The 22,884-nt window shown below is 38.5% G+C and overlaps 1 protein-coding gene across 1 annotated transcript in view; it reads left to right on the top strand.

Moving 5' to 3' along the window:
- The window catches only part of LOC133645953 (ATP-dependent RNA helicase TDRD9-like), a 65,385-nt gene that overhangs the window by 41,301 nt on the left and 1,200 nt on the right, over positions 1–22,884 (top strand). The window contains exons 4-17 of the mRNA XM_062040879.1: positions 876–1,097; positions 3,702–3,824; positions 8,506–8,586; positions 8,655–8,819; positions 8,904–9,007; positions 9,095–9,205; positions 9,371–9,455; positions 9,523–9,580; positions 21,806–21,910; positions 21,984–22,081; positions 22,148–22,279; positions 22,363–22,525; positions 22,626–22,689; positions 22,795–22,858. Of these exons, the coding sequence (XP_061896863.1) occupies positions 876–1,097; positions 3,702–3,824; positions 8,506–8,586; positions 8,655–8,819; positions 8,904–9,007; positions 9,095–9,205; positions 9,371–9,455; positions 9,523–9,580; positions 21,806–21,910; positions 21,984–22,081; positions 22,148–22,279; positions 22,363–22,525; positions 22,626–22,689; positions 22,795–22,858 (1,575 nt within the window). The remainder of the gene's footprint in view (positions 1–875; positions 1,098–3,701; positions 3,825–8,505; positions 8,587–8,654; positions 8,820–8,903; positions 9,008–9,094; positions 9,206–9,370; positions 9,456–9,522; positions 9,581–21,805; positions 21,911–21,983; positions 22,082–22,147; positions 22,280–22,362; positions 22,526–22,625; positions 22,690–22,794; positions 22,859–22,884) is intronic.

Here is a 22,884-nt window from a genome sequence, read left to right as displayed (position 1 = left end):
GCCAAGACACTGTGAAGCTTGTCCGTTCCTGCGCTCGGTGCTGGCTCCACAGCCCTGTCTCTTCATCTGCATCTCCTCCAGTCTCTCCAAATGGACTCTGGTGTGTCAGAGACCCAGCAGCTGGTCTCCATGGCCAAAAGGCTCCCGGGAGGCAGATCCAGAAGTTCACAAAAAAGCACCGCAGAAGTCACGAAAGTGCCACCCCTTGTCACAAAGTCCCAAAGGGTCCCTAACGAATAATTTCATTTTAACAAATAATAGCGCTAAAATGAGAAGAGGCGTTAATTAAGACCTGTTGTATTCAGATGACGTGATAGCGTTACCGCTGCTGGAATTAAAAGGGAGTGGTTAAACGCGACTTTCATTTACAATTATTGCATGCTGTGTGTTCAAATGTTTCAGCATATTGCTTGCATGGCCTTTTCTTGATGAACTAGCAGCCTTGTAATTATTACAAGTAGCGCTGTTGCAATCTTTTCTTGTAAAATGTAGTCAGCTGTAGAGCATTTGTTGCGATCGGGCTCCACCATTTTGAGATCTGACGTCAGTACGCAACGGCGTCGATAAGAGAGCCGTTTAAATAAATGGCAAGCGATTCCAAGGAATTGATACCCTGTTTTGTAAAAATGCAGTTCCACGACGTCCGCTGAAGCTCGCTGTTTTTAGTACACATAGTGAACCAGGACTTGACGAGTTGGTTGATGACTCAACATAGACTGGTTGTCAAGATGAACAGGACTGACTTTTAATGAAATGTACATCTGCTCTGTATTATTTTTTTTAAACATTTGACTTAAAGCTGAAGCTTAAACTTTGTGTGTGTGTGTGTGTGTTTGTGTGTGTGTGCGTGTGTGTGTGTGTGTGTGTCCTTGCAGCTGATTTCTCTCATAGAAAACAACTCTGTTGTCATAATTCGAGGAGCCACAGGCAGCGGCAAGACCACCCAGCTGCCACAGTACATTCTGGACCACTACAGTGAGAAAAATGCCTCGTGCAACATTGTGGTCACGCAACCACGCAGAATTGGTGCTACAAGTATTGCTCGATGGGTTGCTACACAGAGGAAGTGTACCCTCGGTAGTCTGGTTGGATATCAGGTTGGTTCAACATTTAAATTATAACTGTCAAATGATTCAAATATTTAATTGCGAATAATCGCTTTGTTCGTAATTAATGAGACAAAGGTTTATTATTTTTATTAAGATTATTTTACAACAGATAATTTTTTAAGTTTTCAACACTATCAACATGAGACTGGGCAGTTTTTTTGCTTTATGCAAATATTTGTTAAATGTTTTTTTTAAACTGCTCAGCAAAAATTCTGAACTAACTACTAATCTAAATTAGTGAATTTCACCCCTCAAAATGCAATCACTCCATTTACAGGAGATGCAAATTTTGTTGGGGATACAAAGATGTCATTCTGTTGTGTAAACTGATCCACTTCATCTCTGATGTTTTCCAAAATGCTGATATTCTCCAGTTTGGTGATATCTTGTTGTCTGGCATTGAGCTGTTGTCTCAATGCAGCCATCTCCTCCCTGAAATTCTTCAAATCAGTGTTATTGAATTGCAACTATTGCCATTTTAATGTTCTCCACTGCTCACCAATGGGTGTTTACTTTCTGCTTGTCGTTCGACTGTTGACGCAGTGTTACAATCTCCTCTTTCAACTTCTCCACCTCCCGTTTTAATGCTTCGTTGTCTTCACAGATAATCTTAATTTTTTCTCTGAACTTTCTAAATTCCATCATATCATTTAGAGATTATTTTCTGTCTTTAATAATCTGTTCTTGGAGATCTGCAACATCTTTTTGTAAACCTTTGATAATCTGTTCTTGGAGATCTGCAACATCTTTTTGTACACCTTTGATAATCTCTTCCTGGAGATTGTTGACGTTGCTTTAAGTCTTATTTATATTATTTTTTTAGAGTTCCTACTATCTCTTTTAAGTCCGGTTCCACCTTTATTGCCCCGGTGACGACTTCTTTTCGTGCTCATGGTTGCTCGGCAGCGAAGTGAAGCCCTTGGTGTTGTTGACTTCTGGGGCAAGCGGAGGCTCTATGGTGGGTTTTTTTTGTTCGTTTTTTTTCTTTCACGTATCTTTCACCGGCCAAAGCTGTGTCAGCCTATCTTGTAGCTCTATTGTGAGGTCAGAAGCGTTTAAAATATGTCCAACTCCTTCGGTTTGGTTGTTTAGCTTTGGTTTGCTAGGCAATGGCTTCGAACTAGCATTTAGCTATTTAGCCCCCGGCTTTTTGAACCTTCGGTTCGCTTACTTTAGCGAATCTGTGCCTCCCGGGCAGAGTTGAAGTCGAATATCTTAGCATGCTGTCCTGTAGTTGTGATCACAATCAGTAGTCAGGAAATTATCCTCTTGTTGTGGGGCAGACTGGTTCATACGTTCACTTGCATCCTCCGCTGTTGCTATTTCTAATATAAGGTAGCATATAGTTTTAACTCATTTCTGTCAGTAGACTCCATATGGAAGCGCTAAACACTACAACATGGATGACGGTGAGAACACATGGTCAAAGTGGAGCCATGTACATAAGACCGCCCACAAAATGACACATCCTATAGAAACGGTCAGAAAGCAGCTTGAAAACCCATCCAGCAGCTTGAAAACCCATCCATCCATTTTCTACCGCTTGTCCCTTTCGGGGTCGCGGGGGGTGCTGGAGCCTATCTCAGCTGCAATCGGGCGGAAGGCGGGGTACACCCTGGACAAGTCGCCAGCTCATCGCAGGGCCAACACAGATAGACAGACAACATTCACACACTAGGGTCAATTTAGTGTTGCCAATCAACCCATCCCCAGGTGCATGTCTTTGGAGGTGGGAGGAAGCCTGAGTACCCGGAGGGAACCCACGCAGTCACGGGGAGAACATGCAAACTCCACAGAGAAAGATCCCGAGCGCAGGATCGAACCCAGGACTACTCATGACCTTCGTATTGGGAGGCACATGCACTAACCCCTGTGCCACCGTGCTTGAAAACGATCTGTAAAATATAATTTATGCAAATGTTTGACCAAAGAACAACCGTTACATGTTATGTAGAAGTGGTTTAAATGTAGTGAAAAATCTCAACATGACCCTTTAGTATTGTGTTTTTCATTACCTCCCTGCTTGGCACTCAGCATCAAGGGTTGGAATTGGGGGTTAAATCACCAAAATGATTCCCGAGCGTGGCCACCACTGCTGCTCACTGCTCCCCTCACCTCCCCGGGGGGTGGAACAAGGGGATGTGTCAAATGCAGAGAGTAATTTCATCACACCTAGTGTGTGTGTGTGTGACTATCAGTGGTACTTTAACTTTAAATTTAAACCAGGAAAGCGAATGCAGTGACAGCAGACTCTATGCTTAAACTTTGAAGTACCTTGTGGTATTTGTGATCACAATGTAAAGGCTGTATTTGTGTGGCGTTTTCCACCTTAAATGTACCCAAATCACTTCCAGTGTGACTTTCCCCACACACTGCCGTGTATGCTATTTATGCTTCCCTGAAAAACAATATGTCTCAGTCACACACTGATTTACTGTTCAATAACTTGCTGAATGAAATGACTGGGCAGAAAAGAGGGGAAACTGAAGCTCAAATTAGAAATCTTTGGTTGTTTGATGACAATATCGCCACCTGTGTCATATCACCAAACTATGCACACACATAGCATGTTCATCTTTATCTGTATTTCAGGTTGGGCTAGAAAAGATGGCAACTGAACACACCAGACTGATCTATATGACAACAGGAGTGCTGCTGGAAAAACTGGTGTCTGCCAGGACCCTCACAGAGTACTCCCATATTTTTATTGACGAGGTGCGTACATATACATAGGAAATATCATCTCTTGTGATAATTAACCACATTTTATTTTGCCGTACTGTAAATTGAGTATGAGTCTAAAGGATTGCTCTGCAATTATCCATATTTCTTATTCTTTGGGTGTTTCATTGTGTAACAATGATATAATCACTGACCATTTGATCCAAATATACAATTAGGGCTGGAAGATTATTATAAATACAGTACAATACAATACAATTTATGTATCATGTCTGTGAATGCCCCAAATGCCTTAGTCAAACTGAAATGCAGAAGGAATGTAGGATGATTGTAAGAATTTTGGATAAACAGTAGGAATGGTTTGCATATTGAAGAATGCTTGTTTAAATGTGAGTGGAATGTGTAAGGTTTAACTGTGAAATGGTTTGAAAGCAGAAATACTGTGATTGTGGGAAAAGTTTGAATGTTGACGATAGGAAACTGTACTGCAACGTACAGTACTGTGAATTTAGAAATGTATGTTGTAATAGTTGGAATTAAGGCTGATTGCTAACTAGCCAAGGAAGTATGCATCCCTGAATTATCCATCCATCCATCCATTTTCTACCGCTTATTCCCTTCGGGGTCGTGGGGGGCGCTGGAGCCTATCTCAGCTACAATCGGGCGGAAGGCGGGGTACACCCTGGACAAGTCGCTACCTCATCGCAGGGCCAACACAGATAGACAGACAACATTCACATTCACACACTAGGGCCAATTTAGTGTTGCCAATCAGCCTATCCCCAGGTGCATGTTTTTGGAAGTGGGAGGAAGCCGGAGTACCCGGAGGGAACCCACGCAGTCACGGGGAGAACATGCAAACTCCACACAGAAAGATCCCGAGGCCGGGATTGAACTCACGACTACTCATGGCCTTCGTATTGTGAGGCAGACGCACTAACCCCTCTGCCACCGTGCTGCCCTGAATTAATTTACGAGATTAACCCTCGTGGGTAAATCCATGCTTTCGGGCGGTCAAGGATTTGAACCAGGTCCGTGAAAGTCGATCATGCTAACCACTGTATTAAACAGCCACGCTCCAGAGCAGTTTGCTGCTTTGGTCAAAATAGATTTGTGTGCGACAGTAGTGCCTTTTTGTTTAATTTCGGGTATGAATATTTTTCTTTTTCTTTACAATAAAATGTATGTATGTATGTGTATGTATTTATTTATTTAAAAAAATGTAGAGACATATATTTTGGTGCCTTCCGGGGTTCAAACCCACCGCAGTAGGGTGAAAGGCACGTGTTACACACTCAGCCAAACTGCCCTTCTGTCAAAAAGAACTGCAGCTGTGGATGTTAAAGTGAGCGATTTAGCCATTGAAAATTACATCTAATTACTCAGAATTATATGCTGCAACAATACAACGTTTTTAGGTAATTTTTGTGATAAATGAAATTTTTTTTTCTATAAAATATATTACCTGTGTGTGTGTGTGTGTGTGTGTGTGTGTGTGTGTGTGTGTGTGTGTGTGTGTGTGAAACATTTACTTGCAAATGAGCTAGCATATCTCCTTGATCGGGGAGGAAAAGGTCGTAGTCTCAATCATACCATTTTGTGCTTGAATCCATAAATCAGCCATTATAACATTCTGCACCACACACGTTGTTGCTGGACTCTTGCCTTTACAAAATGACTTCAATGTGAAGCTTCACATAAAGTATGTTGCACAAGCACAATTAAATCAAAGTTATAATGCTTAAATAAACTAACATTAACATTGCAAATGAGCCCTTAAGATGACTATTTATTGAAATACTATGGTGGCTGCCAGAATGCATTTCTGAGAAAATATTGCTTTTTTTGTTTTTGCTAATTTCAGACTAAATACTTGTTTTTTTACTACAACAAACATATTTTCCTATATTTTTGAACATTTAGTTGCAAGGTTATTATCAGGTAGGGGATAAAAGGTAACCGTCAGTGAGAGTGGTGGGCTGAGTTTGATTGATTGATTGATTGAGACTTTTATTAGTAGGTTGCACAGTGAAGTACATATTCCGTACAATTGACCACTAAATGGTGACACCCGAATAAGTTTTTCAACTTGTTTAAGTCGGGGTCCACTTAAATTGATTCATGATACAGATATATACTATCATATATACTATCATCATAATACAGTCATCACACAAGATAATCACATTGAATTATTTACATTATTTATAATCAGGGGTGTGGAGGGGGGGGGGATATGGACATCAAGTAGTGGACATAGAGAGAGAGAGAGAGAGATCAGAAGGCATAAGAAAAAGAAAAAGTATCTGCATTTGATTGTTTACATTTGATTATTAGCAATCCGGGGAGGGTGTTAGTTTAGGGTTGTAGCTGCCTGGAGGTGAACTTTTATTGCGGTTTTTAAGGAGGATAGAGATGCCCTTTCTTTTATACCTGTACCAATTGTATTGTCCAATATTTTGGAGAATCATGAAAAACTAAATGTTTTCGGTTTGGAAAAAATAGTTTTATTGTCCTGATTAAAATGAATATTTTGATGGTGGAATGGTTGAAATCAGTTTAAAGATGTAGGAGAAGAAGGGAAAAGTAAAAAAGGGTGAAAATACTGTAAAATGATAAATTACTGTAAAACCAGTAATTTGAGGGCATGTTTGTTGAACGAGCCTGCATGTCCTTCGAGCACTTAACATTTTGACACTTGAACAGGATCAATTGGATTGGAAACGGTTTTGGAGTTATAGGTGGACGAAAAACGCTGCGGAGGAATAATAATAAATAATAATATAATTTTGTTGCAGAATAATATAATGTGAATGCCTCATACAATATAATACAATAATTTGAAAACATGAGTATTGATTGTACCACCAACACTCAACTTGAAATACAGTTTAAAAAAAAAAAAATTCTGTATAAATTAGTAACGAATAAACCACAACAAGTAAAATAATAGCAATAACAATACATTTAACAATTGCAATACAAAAAACAATACAATTCAGTATTTACTGTATGATTTTATTTCTTTTACACCTATTTTATCCTCAGAGTGTATGCTTTATGTGTCAAATAAATAATAATAATAAAATGTTAAATGAAAAAATACTCACATTTATTGTGCAATACATGTTTGGACTATTTTTACCAGTATTTTAGGTCAAAGCATAATAATTGTGTACCGTAAATGTATCAGTAAGTGCTTTAAGTACATTATGCTAGTGTAAGGTACATTTTGAAACCTTAATTTTGTTAGTGCAGTTAGAACGGATGTGATACAGTGTTTCCCATAAACTGCCAAGATACCTGTGGCGGTGGGGGCGTGGCTATGGGCGTGGTCACCATGACATCGAGTAATTTGCATAATTTACTACAATGATATGATTTTCTCTAAAAAGGCTAAAAAAATGTATACTTACTAATTAATAATAACAGTTTTGTTTTAAACGTCCATCCATCCATCCATTTTACATTATGAATACACAAGATATAACTACTACAGTATCAAATTAGTATTAGTATCTGAAGCACCGTCTCCACGTGTGTTTATTGACAACAGGGCTATAACCTGGACACGTTAGCTCGTCGGTATGGTAACAGGTCACTGTTACTGCGTGTGTCTGCCCCGGCCCCCGAGTCAAACAGCGGTTAATGAAGCAGCGTCAGGCTGCTCACCGTCAGTGAAACGCTCTGTGAAATCGCGGATTAACGTTAAATATATGACGAGCCGCGAGCGATGCAGCTATAACCTATCTCACCTGGTAGAGCACCCGCTGCGGCGACCCAGTTTGATCCCACCTGACAGTCGCTCTGCTCCGCGTCAATACCCTCTCTCCCCCCTCCCCCGTCTCTCTCCAGCTGTCCTTTCAAAATAAATGCATTCAAATCCCGAAAATAAAAATTATGAAAATCCGAGTCGTGGCAGACGTAATTCTTTCGTGGCGGGCCGCCACAAATAAATGAATGTGTGGGAAACACTGGTGAAGCACCGCGCTATTATTGTGAAGGGTGTAAGTGTGGTCTGCTGTTGTTCCCAGCTTGATGAGTAAAGAGGCGACTTGAGGCTGTAACAAAAAAGAGCGAGCTTCTCAGGTTGTGACCCCTGTTTGTAGATTAATGTAACATCGATGATGTTGTTACAACAACACAAGCAGATAAGATGTTGTGGGTGTATGGATTGTTCCTGCGAGTTTTAGCGTCGTAGTTTAGTTGCTGTTTCAAGTCGCTGTCTCGACATTGTTTAGTTCAGGACGGCTGCCGTTTTCGTGTGTCAGGGAAAAAAAGAGCACTACTGGACTTTTTATTTTCCCAAATAAATGTCTCTTTTCACAATGACAGCCTTTCACTTACATTTATGAAAATTTCCCCTGATATTATTTTGCGTTTATCAGTGGATTCTGTTTTATTGGCCAATTATGTGAGTCTTTTCTGTTGAGTTTAGTGATTATTGATTAGGCATACTAGCGCTGTATCAAATAAAAATGGCAATCATGGTGAAATTCCAAACTTCTAGTAGACATGCTCTTTTTTTACTCATTCTGTTTCACTGTCACAAGCTCCAGAATTTGCATGAAAGTTGCACGGCCCATTAATCTATTTTTTATTTTTTTTTATTTTTTTCAGTTATTATATTTTCATAAGAGTGACAAGCTATAATACAAATCGAAATTATAATTGGATTAATTGTCTATCACTATGTACAATGTATTTTTCCAAGGTTCATGAGCGTACTGAGGAGATGGACTTTCTTTTGCTTGTCTTGAGAAAACTTCTCAACTCCAACTCACGTTACGTGAAGGTAACTGCGAAATCAGAACATTATTTCAACTTGTTGATCCATCACTAATGGAATCGATACTCTTCCAGATCATACTCATGTCAGCCACGATCAACTGCAGACAGTTTGCAGATTACTTCAGTACTCCAATTCGTGGAAAAATGAACCCAGCCTATGTGTTTGAAGTGGAGGGGGCACCTTATGGCATTGAGGATTTTTACCTGGAAGACCTTCAGCATTTAAGTCTCTATAGTGTAAAGCGCTTCTTAATTCTTGTTGATTCTGTCCTTGGTCATTGTGTTTTTCCAAAGACATGTTTTAATTTGTCTTTTTACCAGGTGGATTCGACCCATTTAGATGACCCTCACATCTCAGCTCAGATGTATGATCTTGCTGTCAGTCTCATCCAGAGCTTTGACAAGATAGAAGGCCAAGATTCCAGGTGAAAACTCCAGTTCTCCGCTTACAAAACTTCATTTTGTAGCTTTAAATGCACATCATGTGTTGAAAAATGCTGTTTGTGCATCAGCGATGACGATGGCGTACGCTTCTCAGAGAGAGGCAGTGTCCTTGTTTTCCTTCCCGGCTCACACGAGATAACCTACATGCATCAAGCCCTGGCCAAGCTGGTCCGCAAAAGGTCAACTTTTTTATACGTAGTAGCATCCTTTTTATGTTCAAATAAACATTTTGCTGTTATATCCTTGAATGTGGTACAAGTTTAACCTGTTGATGATCATATTATCTTTACTTGTTTTATTGTTTGAATCCCTTGAACCCATCTCAAGTTAATACGAACCTACAGGTTACAGGTTTATCCCCTTCATTCCTCTGTGACTATGGAAGAGCAGTATGGTGTTTTCCTGCCTCCTGTTCCTGGATACAGAAAGGTAAACCCTTTATATGCGGGATATTTATTGAACAATTTGTTCTAAATGTCTGCTTGGACCTTTGCAGATTATCCTTTCAACCAACATTGCAGAAAGTTCAGTGACTGTGCCTGATGTCAAATATGGTAGGTTCTCTTACCTCAGTTTGGTCTTACCCAGGGATTTACAAAACCAGTGTGAAGTTGGCCCCTCGCAAAACTCTGTTGAAATAGTCTCATTTGTTTGTAGTGGTTTTTGCAGTTGAAATGGTTGTTTGTGCTGTTCATGTTTCTGAAATATTAAGATTATTTTATAGGTCAATCAAAGGTCACCCAGCCCCCTTGTTCTTAAGAGTAAAATACCTGAGAGCACACATTGCACAAAAGTGTGTTGCCATTCTAGATGACAAGGGTGAAAAACAGGAAAACGTGGATGCATGTGTTCAGATCCAGACTGATGGGACAGTGGGTAACTGAAATATGTGAGAAGAGCAAATCACTTGCCATGGCTGATGGGGATTGTGACAACATTAACTTCCTCCCTGAGATTATTCCCCATATGATAACACTTGTAAATTACTTACCATTCTGGACAGAAATAATGGTGCCACTACTCCACAGCACCAGCGTCACTGCAAGTTCAGCCGAAGATAAAATTCAAAAATATAAAACAAGGTAATTTCAAACACGAAAACTTACTATAAGGGTGGATCATTGTATTGCTCGCCAACTTATCTCCATCGAAGGTAACATGCAGAATTGTTCTGCTAAAAAACAAAAAAAAACAATGGCAATGCTGCCATTGACCCTGCGTCCACTGTGGAAAAGAAGAGACGAAAGGATGCCTACTCGTGTCAGGGGAGTGATGCTGCCACAAGCACATGCCCAACAGATGAAGATGCCATGGAAAACTTGAGAGGCCAAGTGGTTCCACACAAAAAAAGGAAGATGAGTTCTCTCCTTGTCAAGAATGGCTGCATGCAGTTTCATCTGTGGGCCACAAAAAAGTGAAGCTGCAATTGTTAAAAGATGGAAACCATCAGCAGCCTTTTAAAGTCTATAAATCAAAAGTCTCTGTGCTAAACACTTGTGCATTTGATGCCTTTTGTCAGAGCTTATGTAGTTCTTTCTGCAACAGTATTTCTTTTGAAAATGTACTGTATGTCGCAACGAACATAGCAACCAGTTCCTTAAACTGGTAAAAGCTATCGCCACAAAGGGTGTGACCCAACAGGTCTACATAGAGAGGGCAAGACTGATAAACTATTTGAAGCTGTGCAACTAACATGTGGTACGCTACAAATAAATACACATTGCAACATCTCTGCTATGATACAGAGAACATTGCAAAACATTGCAAGTGTTTATTTGCAACCTAAGCAAACAAAGTTGCATTTATCTCTACCTCTATTGGTGTTCTCCAGACTTCTGGCATCTCTCATCTTGCAACTGCTGTGGAAGAAGGCCTCAGTTTTCCTGACTCTATGGGCAGTGAGTTTTATCCACAGCTACAGACTTGGAGAACTTGTTTGGATTGACACTGACCTTGGCAGCCATTGCTCAGCAACTCCAGCACAAAGGGTTTTTCACCAGAGAGGGCTTCCCTTGTGTGAATTATCCTTCAAAATGGTGCTTCAAGGACAGGCCTTCACATTGAGGGCAGTCATTGCTTTTCGGGCAGGCTTGACCCAGAATTCTCTTGGACGTAATGTATCCTACTGCAAAAGGGCTGCATGTGTCTGGGAGCTGTATGATGACATGCGAAGTAGTGTATAAGCAGCATCAGAAAAAACAAATATCTGCCCATGCTGTGTTGTACACAAAGGACTAGAGATTTTTTTCATAAATTATGGTTAGTGTTTATGTTCATATTTGTTCTGCACTCATTTTTAAATGTTAAATTTGTATTTGATGTTCTAATTTGCACAAACATTTTTGCACATTGAATTAATGCTACAATGTTTATATTTTATATGCAGTAAAAACATTTGCACATTGAGTAAATGCTACAATCTGGGTGACCTTTGATTGACCTAGAAAATAATCTTTAATAACTCAGAAAATAAAGCAGCACAAACAACCATTTTAACTGCACAAATCAGCACAAATGATTGGGACTGGTTTGGGTAGGTTTTGACATAGTTAAGGACTGTTCATATGTAATAACTTAAATTAAACTAACATAAAAAACATAAAATGGTAAAAACTTATACTATAATAGTTAAACCAAAAATATTTCCAGCACAAACGAATGAGACTATTTTGGCTTAATTTGAAGTGAATTTGGAGAACGGGGATATGAAAAAATTTATATTGACCTATAAAGGAATTTTAAACGAATCCGCACAAACAACCTTTTCAACTGCACAAAGCAGCACAAATGTATGAGACTATTTCAACAGAGTTTTGAGAGGGATGGGAGGGCCAACTACACACAGGAGTTTACAAAATGTGGAACAGTGCACATCACCTAAGAGAATATCAAACAATTTACTGCCTCTTTTACTCTCCATAATGTTTTAAGTCAGTATAGGAACTGAAAATGGACATATTTTGCCTTTACAGATAACTGAAATTATGCTATGTTCACACTACAGGTCAATTCCGATTTTGTTTTGCCCATCTGTGACCTGTTTTACATTTTTTCATGTAAATGTTAACAAGTGCAATACCGAATTTTTAAAAGTTTGGAAAAGTAGCGATATACATTTTAGTACCGGTACCAACTCATTGACAACCCTAATACATATAAATACATATGTGTACATACATATACGTATATCTGTCTTAGAGTTGTTCTGATACCAATAATTTGGTACCTGTACAAAAATGTACTTTTCAAAACTTTTTAAAATAAAGGGAACTACAAGAAATTTCAATATTGGCTTAATTTTAACAGAAAATCTTCTAATACATTAAACATATGTTTCCTATTGCACTTAAAGGCCTACTGAAATGATTTTTTTTAATTTAAACGGGGATAGCAGATCCATTCTATGTGTCATACTTGACCATTTTGCGATATTGCCATATTTTTGCTGAAAGGATTTAGTATAGAACAACGTCGATAAAGTTCGCAACTTTTAGTCTCTGATAAAAAAAAACCTTGCCCCTACCGGAAGTAGCGTGACGTTGTCAGTTGTTCACTCCCTCATATTTTCCTACTGTTTTCAACGCAGCTAGAGCTATTCGGACCATTACCCCATTAATTTGAGCGAGGATGAAAGATTCGTGGACGAGGAACGTTAGAGTGACGGACTAGAATGCAGTGAAATACATATTTTTTTTCGCTCTGACCGTAACTTAGGTACAAGCTGGCTCATTGGATTCCACACTCTCTCCTTTTTCTATTGTGGATCACGGATTTGTATTTTAAACCACCTCGGATACTATATCCTCTTGAAAATGAGAGTCGAGAACGCGAAATGGACATTCAGTGCCTTTTATCTCCACGACAATACATCGACGAAGCTCATGCTAATTAGCATGAGCTAACATGATAGCATCTGTCTCAAATGCAGATAGAAACAAAATAAATAAATCCCTGACTGGAAGGATAGACAGAAGATCAACAATACTATTAAACCATGTACATGTAACTACACGGTTAATAGATCTCAGCCTGGCAAAGCTTAACAATGCTGTTGCTAACGACGCTAAGGCTGACTTGGCAACTTAGCAACCGGACCTCACAGAGTTATGATAAAAACATTAGCGCTCCACCTACGCCATCCAGCCATCATCTGCCCAGCTCATCAACACCCGTGCTCACCTGCGTTCCAGCGATCGACGGCGCGACGAAGGACTTCACCCGATCATCCGTGCGGTGGCCGGTTAGCATCGGCTAGCGCGTCTGCTATCCAAGTGAGTAATCCTTGTTGTGTTGCTACAGCCAGCCGCTATACACCGACCCACCTACAACGTTCTTCTTTGCAGCCTCCATTGTTCATTAAACAAATTGCAAAAGATTCACCAACACAGATGTCCAGAATACTGTGGAATTATGAAATGAAAACAGAGCTTTTTTGTATTGTATTCAATGAGGAAGGCATACCTCTGTTCCCCGGGCTACGTCACGCGCATACGTCATCCTCCGAAGGCTTTTTCAACCGGAAGTGTGGCGGGAAATTTAAAATTGCTCTTTATAAGTTAACCCGGCAGTATTGGCATGTGTTGCAATGTTAAGATTTCATCATTGATATATAAACTATCAGACTGCGTGGTCGGTAGTAGTGGGTTTCAGTAGGCCTTTAAAGAACGATTTTGGAAGGTTATAATAGAAATTAAAAGGCTTTTAACACATTGAGCTTTTCTTGTTGCAATCAAAGAACAATTTACAATGTTTCATATTACATATAGTCTGCCATAATCAAGTATTATGTTAGAATAAAATAAAATGCTTTATTGTTATTAAATGAAATGCCTTAAGATTTATTGTTGCCAATCCCCGTCTGTGCTTTAAGAAAATACAATTAGTAAATACCAACAACAAAACTATGGATAAAAGTACACAAATAAGCCATGTAGCAGGCAAAACAGACATTGTTAAAGATAAAACACAAATTGTAGGAATTTGTTACAAAAATTCTGTCATTTCTCTTGCATTATATGACGCTAAATGGGCATTTTTTTAGCTGCGCTAATATTTGGCATTAAGCCAAGCAGCTGTGCGCCCGTCTAAGTATCTACATGTGCACAACAGAGGAGCTAGTTATGTGTTATGAGAGTAGTGTATGTGTTTGCAAGAATGGCAACGTGTTGGCTGAGTGATGTCAGTGAGTGAGTGGGTGAGTAAAGAGAGAGAGAGGGAGCACGTGCACTGCGCAGTAGAAAGATGAACGGGGCTGGTTGTGTCCTGCAAAACTAATAATAAAGCAATTGTAGCCTCGTCAGTCTGACCCGAAAGCGGATTCTAGTAGACCTATTGCCGGGTAAAGTGAAGGGTGTTACCCCTGACGAAATCATCAGCCCTGTAGGGAACGTCTGCCCTGTGCTCCTCGACTACGGTCTGCATGGGAGCTGAACAGCAGGAAAAGTGTAACAACTACATTATCACTTTTCACTCTTTATAACTCCTTGTGCAGATATGAATGCTTATTATTTAAATGTTTACCTAAGTTTGAAGCAAATATGGTAATACTAATCGCCACATTTGGCGAGGCGTGTTTTAAAGCAACACTTGCAGCGCGGCACTTCCCTGTGTGAAGTGTCACCTTTTGTTGTTAGTTTTGAAGCCCAAATACCTCCATACTGTGTTTCACGCACCCTCTTTTTTTAACCAGTAGAAATAACAGGGTTTTTGCCATTCTTCCTCTTCCCGATGTTATTGCTTGCTTGTATGCCCTTTGTGTGTGCGTTTTGACACACAACATCATGCGACTCGGCTCTGTAGTCAAACCTACACTGCAGCATAAACGGTACCGGTATTTTTATTTTTCAAAGGTAGTATAGCATTGCTTCCAATTGATTAGTAGCGCGGTACTTTATTGGTATAACCTCCTTGTTAGTGTTTATTGAAAACTCACACATAATGGTCAATACCCTTCTTTTTGACTTACACAAACTGGGTGGTATCAGAACCCTACAATTCAGAGTTCATAACGTTCCCACTAGCTTACAGGCCAAACAAAAAGAACATAAGCGTTTGAGGGTAGTTCTCAAAATCTGTGATTACCCCAGCTGGTCGTTTGTGAAAAGTGCATCCAGTTCTACAAGGAACAAAAGCAAAGTGGGAGACAAAGAAAAAGGTGACAGATTCCATATGTATCTGGTATCTCTAAGAAACTCAGAATAATTTTCAACTTACATAACATCCCAGTACACTTCAAACCAGGTAACACACTGAGACACCGACTAATGCACCCCAAAGATTGGCCACTCCATACCCTCCAAAACAATCTTGTGTATGCTGTCCAGTGTAGTGATGAAATGCACTGATTCATATATTGGGGAAACAAATCGACCACTAAGCCGACGTATGGCACAGCATAGACAGGCAAACTCTTAAGGTCAAGACTCCGCTGTCTACCTGCACCTCAAGGAGAAACAGCACGCCTTTGAGGACAGAAATGTACAGATTCTGGACAGGAAGGATGGTTTGAAAGGGGAGTGAAGGAAGCCATCGTCAAAGTTAAAGTAAACATTGCTGAACAGAGAAGTTCACATACAACACTGTCCTTTCAACCATTTCTAAAAGACTACAATTTTGCCTTTGACAAATGACAGGAGTTAGAAAAGTTCTGATTGTAGATGCTCCTTTTGTGCCATTTTTACAACCGAATATAATGCTAATGTGGTTGATTCCAGTCTAAAGACTGGTGTAAGCATTGACAAAAGAGTTGCTCTTTTGCATCTCAACAGTTTTTTAATTATTATTATTACAATAGGGCCAAACCATCCCTGCCTGGGCACACCCTCCTTGAATTGGAGGACAAATAGTTGGGGCTTTGGCACCAGCATCTAGACTAGATCTGGCCAATCTTAGTCTATGAGCATGAATTGATGAAGCCTACTTGGAAGAAAGGTTAAATGCCTTCTAAGACAAACTTAACAGTCCAGTTGCATTTGATTGAATGCCCTGACCTTGATGAATGAGAACAACCATCCAAACTCTGGAACATTCTCCCTCTTCATGTGAGACAGGCCCCTTTTTTGACCACTTTTAAGACCCAACTTAAAACCCACTTTTTGCTCACTGGCTTTTAAACTCGTATGAGACTTTGCTCTCCTTTTTTTTGTAGTTAGTTTTTTAGTTTTTGCTTTTTATTAGACTGATTGATATTAAGATACATTTTTCATCTGATTTTATATATTTTTCCTTTGTTTTAAATTATGTTTTAGTTTGTCTTTTGCCTTTGCTTTTCTTCTTTACTATATTTGTATTTATGGTGTACACCCCCTTGTTTTTTTAAAAGGGCTTTATAAATAGTTTGTATGGTATGGTTTAGTATAGACGAGCCAAGTATCTAGTATTTATTAAGGGTCGTAAATTCCCCAAGTGCTTTAGTGGAAAAAAATAGTGTGCGACTGCGCGGATTCTGGCTGCACAGCGTTCTCCCACTTGGTCTGTCACTGCGCGCCTTCATCCAAGATGCACTTTCTGGGTGAAGCAAGCCTTAAATGTGGGCGTTCTCTGTCAAATCTGGCCTTCCATGTATTCTTACATCTACATAAGTACTTTCTCACTTACGCGCTTCTGAAGGCTAAAATAAGTCCAGCGCTCTGCGGTGAGACATTATTTTGTCTTTAAAGGGGAACTGCACATTTATTGGAATTTGGAATCGTTTATATTCAATATGAAAGACATGACGACAGATGTATTTTTTAATGCATTCTAACTCGTAAATATATGGGCCAAAGGGAGGTCCTCTATTTCACCAATAAAAACCATCCAAAAAACGCCCAAAATACTCAATTTACATTGCATGACTTGAATATCCAGCACCCCCCGCAACACCGAAAGGGACAAGCGGTAGTAAATGGATTTGAAAATTAACCAAATATAAGTGATATTGTTATTATAAGCGCTAACACAGACTATTTATAGTAGCGCCGTGATCACTAGCTAGTGTGTCAATTAAAGTCGGTGAGTTTTCCAGCATCGATAAATGGCCATGTGCATGATTCAAGAGCATTCACGCTTTTCGTCACATTTAAGGGCTACGCACATTTGTACCATAGCGGAATGAAAAGAAAGGGGTGAATTATCTTGTTCTCATGAAATGTGTCTTTGATTCTTTGTGCAGCTATGCAGGGCCACTGGCCTGCTAGCATCACACAGTGCAACTAGTTAGCATGTAGCAGCTAACATAGACTAAATCAGGGGTCACCAACGCGGTGCCCGCGGGCACCAGGTCGCCCGTAAGGACCAGATGAGTCGCCCGCGGGCCTGTTCTAAAAAAAAAAAAAAAAAAAAAAAAAAATTAAATTTTTTTTTTTTTTTTTTTTTTTTAAATTTTTTTAAAATTAAATCTACATAGAAAAAACACAAGATACACTTTCAATCAGTGCATCAACCCAAACAACCTCCCCCATGCACACTCATCCACACCCACTCACACAAAAGGGGTTATTTCTTTCTGCTACCAATATTCTGGTTCCCACAACATAGACAACACATCTGCAAGTGACACAGTCCCTGAAGCACACATGATTGTATAGGCTGCTGGTCCACTAACATTTTCATTAATTACTATTTTTTATGTAATTATTTTTATATTGTTTTACTTTCTTTTATATCCAAGAAAATGTTTTTTATTTATTTTAAAAAAGGGCCTTATCTTCAACAGACCAGGTTGTCAATGAAATTAGATTTGTTTAAAGGGTTTTTTAAACCAGGCCCAGTCCAGATAATGTCCAAGTCGGACTCAGCAACACACACCTTCATTCATGTACACAGAAAAAAATTAGGGAACACAACAGATTGCATATAATTTATAAACAAAATTACATTTTCAAAATAAGCATTTATGTACAGTCCAGATTATGTCCAGGTCACTCAAATTAGGGAACACAACAACAGATATCATATAATCTATAAACATAATTATACTTTCAAAATAAGCCTTTGAGGACTTCTCATCTTTTTTTTAATGTTTTTTGGCATCATTATCGTTTTCAACTATGTAACTTTCTAAAGTTAGAAAATACTGAATAAATGTTTTAAAGAAAGTAATACTAAGTGAATATCTGTTTTTGGCCTTAAAAATAAACATTTTACCGAGTACTATAATTAAATTGACTAAATCATGATTGTCAATGAACTCTCCTAAAATAACAGAAACCACATTAAGCTTCATAAACAAACCAATCCTTAAACACATTTTTTCAACTTCCACCCAAAACAAAGACACAATATGACAATACCAAAACAAATGTAGGGTGGATTCAGGCTCCTGACAACAAAATCGGCAATCATCTGACTCTGTCATATTCCATAATTTTAACATTTTCCCTGTGGGTAAGAAGTTATAAATAATTTTAATTTGAAAATAACGATTTTGCACATCGATAGTGGTTTTATAGATTAGTTTGAATATGGCATCCCATGGCAACGGGCAGTCAAAAAATTCCTCCCATTTTCCATTTGTGTTGTATGAGGCAGCCTTCAAAGATTTCTTTATTAAATAAAAATTATATATTTTTCTATTTATTTTAGTTCCTTTTTGCCAACTAGAATTTCTTATTAGAGGTTTACAAACTAATAATTTAGTAGTTCCATAATTAATTATTTGTTTCCATCTTTTCCCAATTACTCCAGTTAGTTGATAAAATGAAAAGCTTGAGCAAGCATCACCATACATAGCTCTAAATTCATCATACTTCATAATTTTACCATTCTCATTGATAATATCATTGACAAAAATGATTCCTCTTTCAAACATATTTTTCCAAAAGAAAGGCTTTCCATCTATTACAATATTAGAGTTCATCCATATTAACTGCTGCAAAATATCGTCTCTTTTTTCTGGCACATAAAATTGAAAACACCACTATGAGTGGATTGTTTCCTTTATGAACCCCGCCATGTTTCCCAGCAGACTCTCTGGGAGGGGATCACTTGTAAAAAAGGATACAATTTCTTTTGATACAGTACATGTTTTTTGTCCAACAGGACATTTGTGTACCACTCAATGTTTAAATACATCTTTGGAACAATTGATGCTTTTAAAGACAGACACATAGCTTCAAGGTTGAGAAGTTTCAGGCCCCCATATTCATACTCTTTGTACAAAACCTTTCTTTTAATCTTTTCTGGTTTGCCGTTCCAGACAAAATCGAAGACCCTCCGCTCATAAATCTTAAAAAGTTTTGTGATGGAGCTGGTAATGACAAAAACAAATAAATAAATTGAGGAATAATTAACGAGTTGGCAATAGACATTTTACCATACAAGGTTAGGGATTTCCCTTTCCATAATTGCATAATTTTGTCCAGCTTTCTTAGTCGATTATCATAATTTACTGAGCCTAGATCTTCCAGATTTTCTGGGACAACAACACCAAGTATGTTAACTGGTCCATCTGTCCACAAAACAGGCACTTTGCATTCCATTCGAAAGGACGTTCCCTTTAGATTTCCGATCCTTAACATTTTACATTTATCATAATTAAGCTTAAGGCCAGATTGCTGTGAAAATATGTCCAAAAGATTAAGAAGGTTCCGCAAACAATGAGGAAAAATCGTATCTTTGTGAATCAGCCTTTTCTGACATGAACTTCATCAAGAACAAACACAGAACACGCCTCACTGATGCACATCTGCAAGACTCACTCAGAGTTGCAGTGTCAAGTTACACACCAGAGTACAACACACTAGTTAACAGCATGCAATGCCAGGCTTCCCACTAACTGACAAAGAAACAGATAACAGATTTGGTGTCCAGTTCAAAGTGTGACATGATTTAAAAATTTGAGAGTTTACTTTTGTATTTTACATGAGTTATTATTTGTACAAACATGGTGCAAAGTAATTCATGATTTGTTAAAAATGTTAGTGGCTAGCTAGTTAAAATGGGATATTGTGATTTCACAAGACTGTCTTAGAAGTGATCATTTGAAAATGTTCAATTTGAAAAATGTGCACTTAGAGAAAATATAAAAATAAAGTGTTGCATATTGATATTTATCTGTTTCAATATATATTTATTGTGAGAAATCATTAAGATGATCAGTGTTTCCACAAAGATAAATATCATTAATTATTAATAATAACATAGAGTTAAAGGTAAATTGAGCAAATTGGCTACTTCTGGCAATTTATTTAAGTGTGTATCTAACTGGTAGCCCTTCGCATTAATCAGTACCCAAGAAGTAGCCCTTGGTTTCAAAAAGGTTGGTGACCCCTGGACTAAATGATCACAAAACCAAATGCCACAGCACCAATGTGGGAATATTTCACTTTAAACTTTTGGAACAAGATGAGCCTATTAACACCGAGAAGCCAGTTTGCCGAATGTGCAAACACTAAGTAAATATTTTGCGTTTGGTAAACAAGCCAGGTCAGCATAAACAAAACAGTGCAAAATGGTTGCGCTCCCAGAAAGTGTGGTTAAATACATCGCCAAAGACATGCTGCCATTTAATGCTGTTAGAAAACTAGCATTTTTTAAGTGTTGTTTTAAAGATGTTGTTGTGCCATGTTGTTCTCCACTCAGAAAACGCCAAACTTAATTTTGTTTTGCATATGACCTGTTAATGTTAGTTAAAACTGTCGTGTTTATTTTGTTACTTTGCACTTTTAAGGTCTTAACTTGATTGTCAGTTAAGTAATGCACAACCATACCTCTGCATACATGTTCAATGCGGAAGTGCAACTTTGTTTGTCAATACTTTATTTAACATTTTATTTATGGTTATGGTTGTTTCTTTTATTTAACTTGGAGATTTAAATGTTTTCATTACAATTACAATGTTAAAATACACGAGGAATACCTGTTTATTGCATTTGAAAGGATATACATGCATTATTATTATTATTACATCAATGGTTATTTTGGTCTCATAAAAATAAAAGCAAAATTATCGTTTATCAGCACGAATTCGTAAATCAAGCTAAATTTGTTATCGACCCAGGCTTAGTATATAAATCATTAATGGAGATGTTTGGATGTTTCTTTAGGGGTTTTCTAGATAGAATAGAGCTGCTCCCATAGGTTCAATTGTAAGCTGACTTTTGATCGCATTTATTTAATATTTATAATGCATAAAAAATACATCTGTCGTTTTGTCTTTCATAATGATTAACGATGGGCAAAATTCCAAAAAAGTTCAGTTCCCCTTTAAGTTTTGGATGTCGTGTATACCACACATAATAAAATGATCGAACAAACTTTCATACAACTATTAAATGTACTTCGATCGCTTCATTTGAGAGACCGTTGAAATAAGAGAACCATAATGCAATTCTGAATTGCCTATTAAAAATCAAACTGCACATCTTAGACCCGCTACATGTGTCTCATGCGTAGATGGAAGAAAAAGAAGGGGGTGACCACGGCATGAAATACAAGACATCCGCACATATATCAGCCGCGTTTGGACATCCTGGGACATTCAATGCGACTTTTTTTGGACTGTTGTCATTGAACTGTTTGACTATTTAATAGAAATAGTGTCTATCAGACGCTATAAAATGGACAGAGGTGATCATCAACAATCGCTTCATTGATCAAATATGATCAAAAAGAGTATAGCAAGTGTAATGTAATGTAGTCAATTTAAACTTTTATCGATTTGATTGATTGATTTTTTGGACTGTTAATGTCAAACTGTCTCACACACAGTTGTCCTAAAACACTTAAGTGCAAATGGGAGTATATAATACAAATAGAAGTATTTTTTTCATATCAGTGCTTTTGTTTTTTGTGAATAGTCCTCGATTTCTGCCTGGCCCGTCGGTTGGTTTGTGATAAAGAATCCAATTACCAGTCTTTACGTCTCACCTGGGCATCAAAGACCAACTGTAACCAACGTAGAGGTAGAGTGACAGCAACACCAACATAAGGTACCATATGTTGATTTTCTACTAAGGGCAACGTCCTCTCTTCCAGGAAGAGCAGGCCGTGTATCCAAGGGCTACTGTTACCGCCTCGTTAGCAAAGCCTTCTGGAAGAACGAAATCCCGGACTATATGATCCCTGAGATGTTGGTGTGTACTTTAAATATGTAATTGTTTCTTTACGGCATTTGTCTGATCCTAAATGTCTGCTCTCAGCTTGCCCCCTTGACCACCGTCATACTGAAGGTGAAGCGCCTGGACATGGGAGACCCCCGGTCCCTCCTCTCTACAGCTCCCTCACCCCCAAACCTCAAAGACATAGTGAGGACTGTGCTCCAACTAAAGGAGGTGGCTGATTATGTAATCTTATGAATTTCATGACCACAGATCTATTGGATTGTCTCTGGACATTTTGCTGCTTTACTTCTTAGATGGGGGCCCTGTCTGCTAAACAGGATGTTACATGTTTGAATGAGGATGGTGAGCTTACGTTCCTGGGTCGTGTGCTGGCCCACTTACCTGTGGACCTGTACCTCGGCAAGCTGATTGTCCTTGGACACGTTTTCGGCTGTTTAGATGAGTGTCTAATCATAGGTCAGCCTGTCCATGTCATTACCCTTATAAAACGTTTTACTGTCTGTTTTTTAAGAATGCTTTTTACACAAACTACACTAACAGTTAATTATGTCCTCAGCTGCTTGCAATTCTCTGAAGAGTTTCTTTGCCATACCGACAATGCAGCAGCTTGCCGGTCACAGGTGAGTCACATCCATTTTTGTAGTCTCTTTTTAGTGTCCATTGTGTAATGCTTAAGGCAATAATACACAGATAATGTTCTGTAACTTGAATAACTGACATTCTAGGAGCAAGCTGGCTTTTGCCAAAAGCACCCAAAGTGATTCCATAGCATTTGTCAACACCTTCAAGGTAATGCCAAGGTGTCAAATCAAAAG

This window comes from Entelurus aequoreus, linkage group LG03 (genome assembly GCF_033978785.1).
Source record: "Entelurus aequoreus isolate RoL-2023_Sb linkage group LG03, RoL_Eaeq_v1.1, whole genome shotgun sequence".
Classification (NCBI taxonomy): Eukaryota; Metazoa; Chordata; class Actinopteri; order Syngnathiformes; family Syngnathidae; genus Entelurus; species Entelurus aequoreus.
This window is presented reverse-complemented; position numbering and strand designations above follow the sequence as displayed.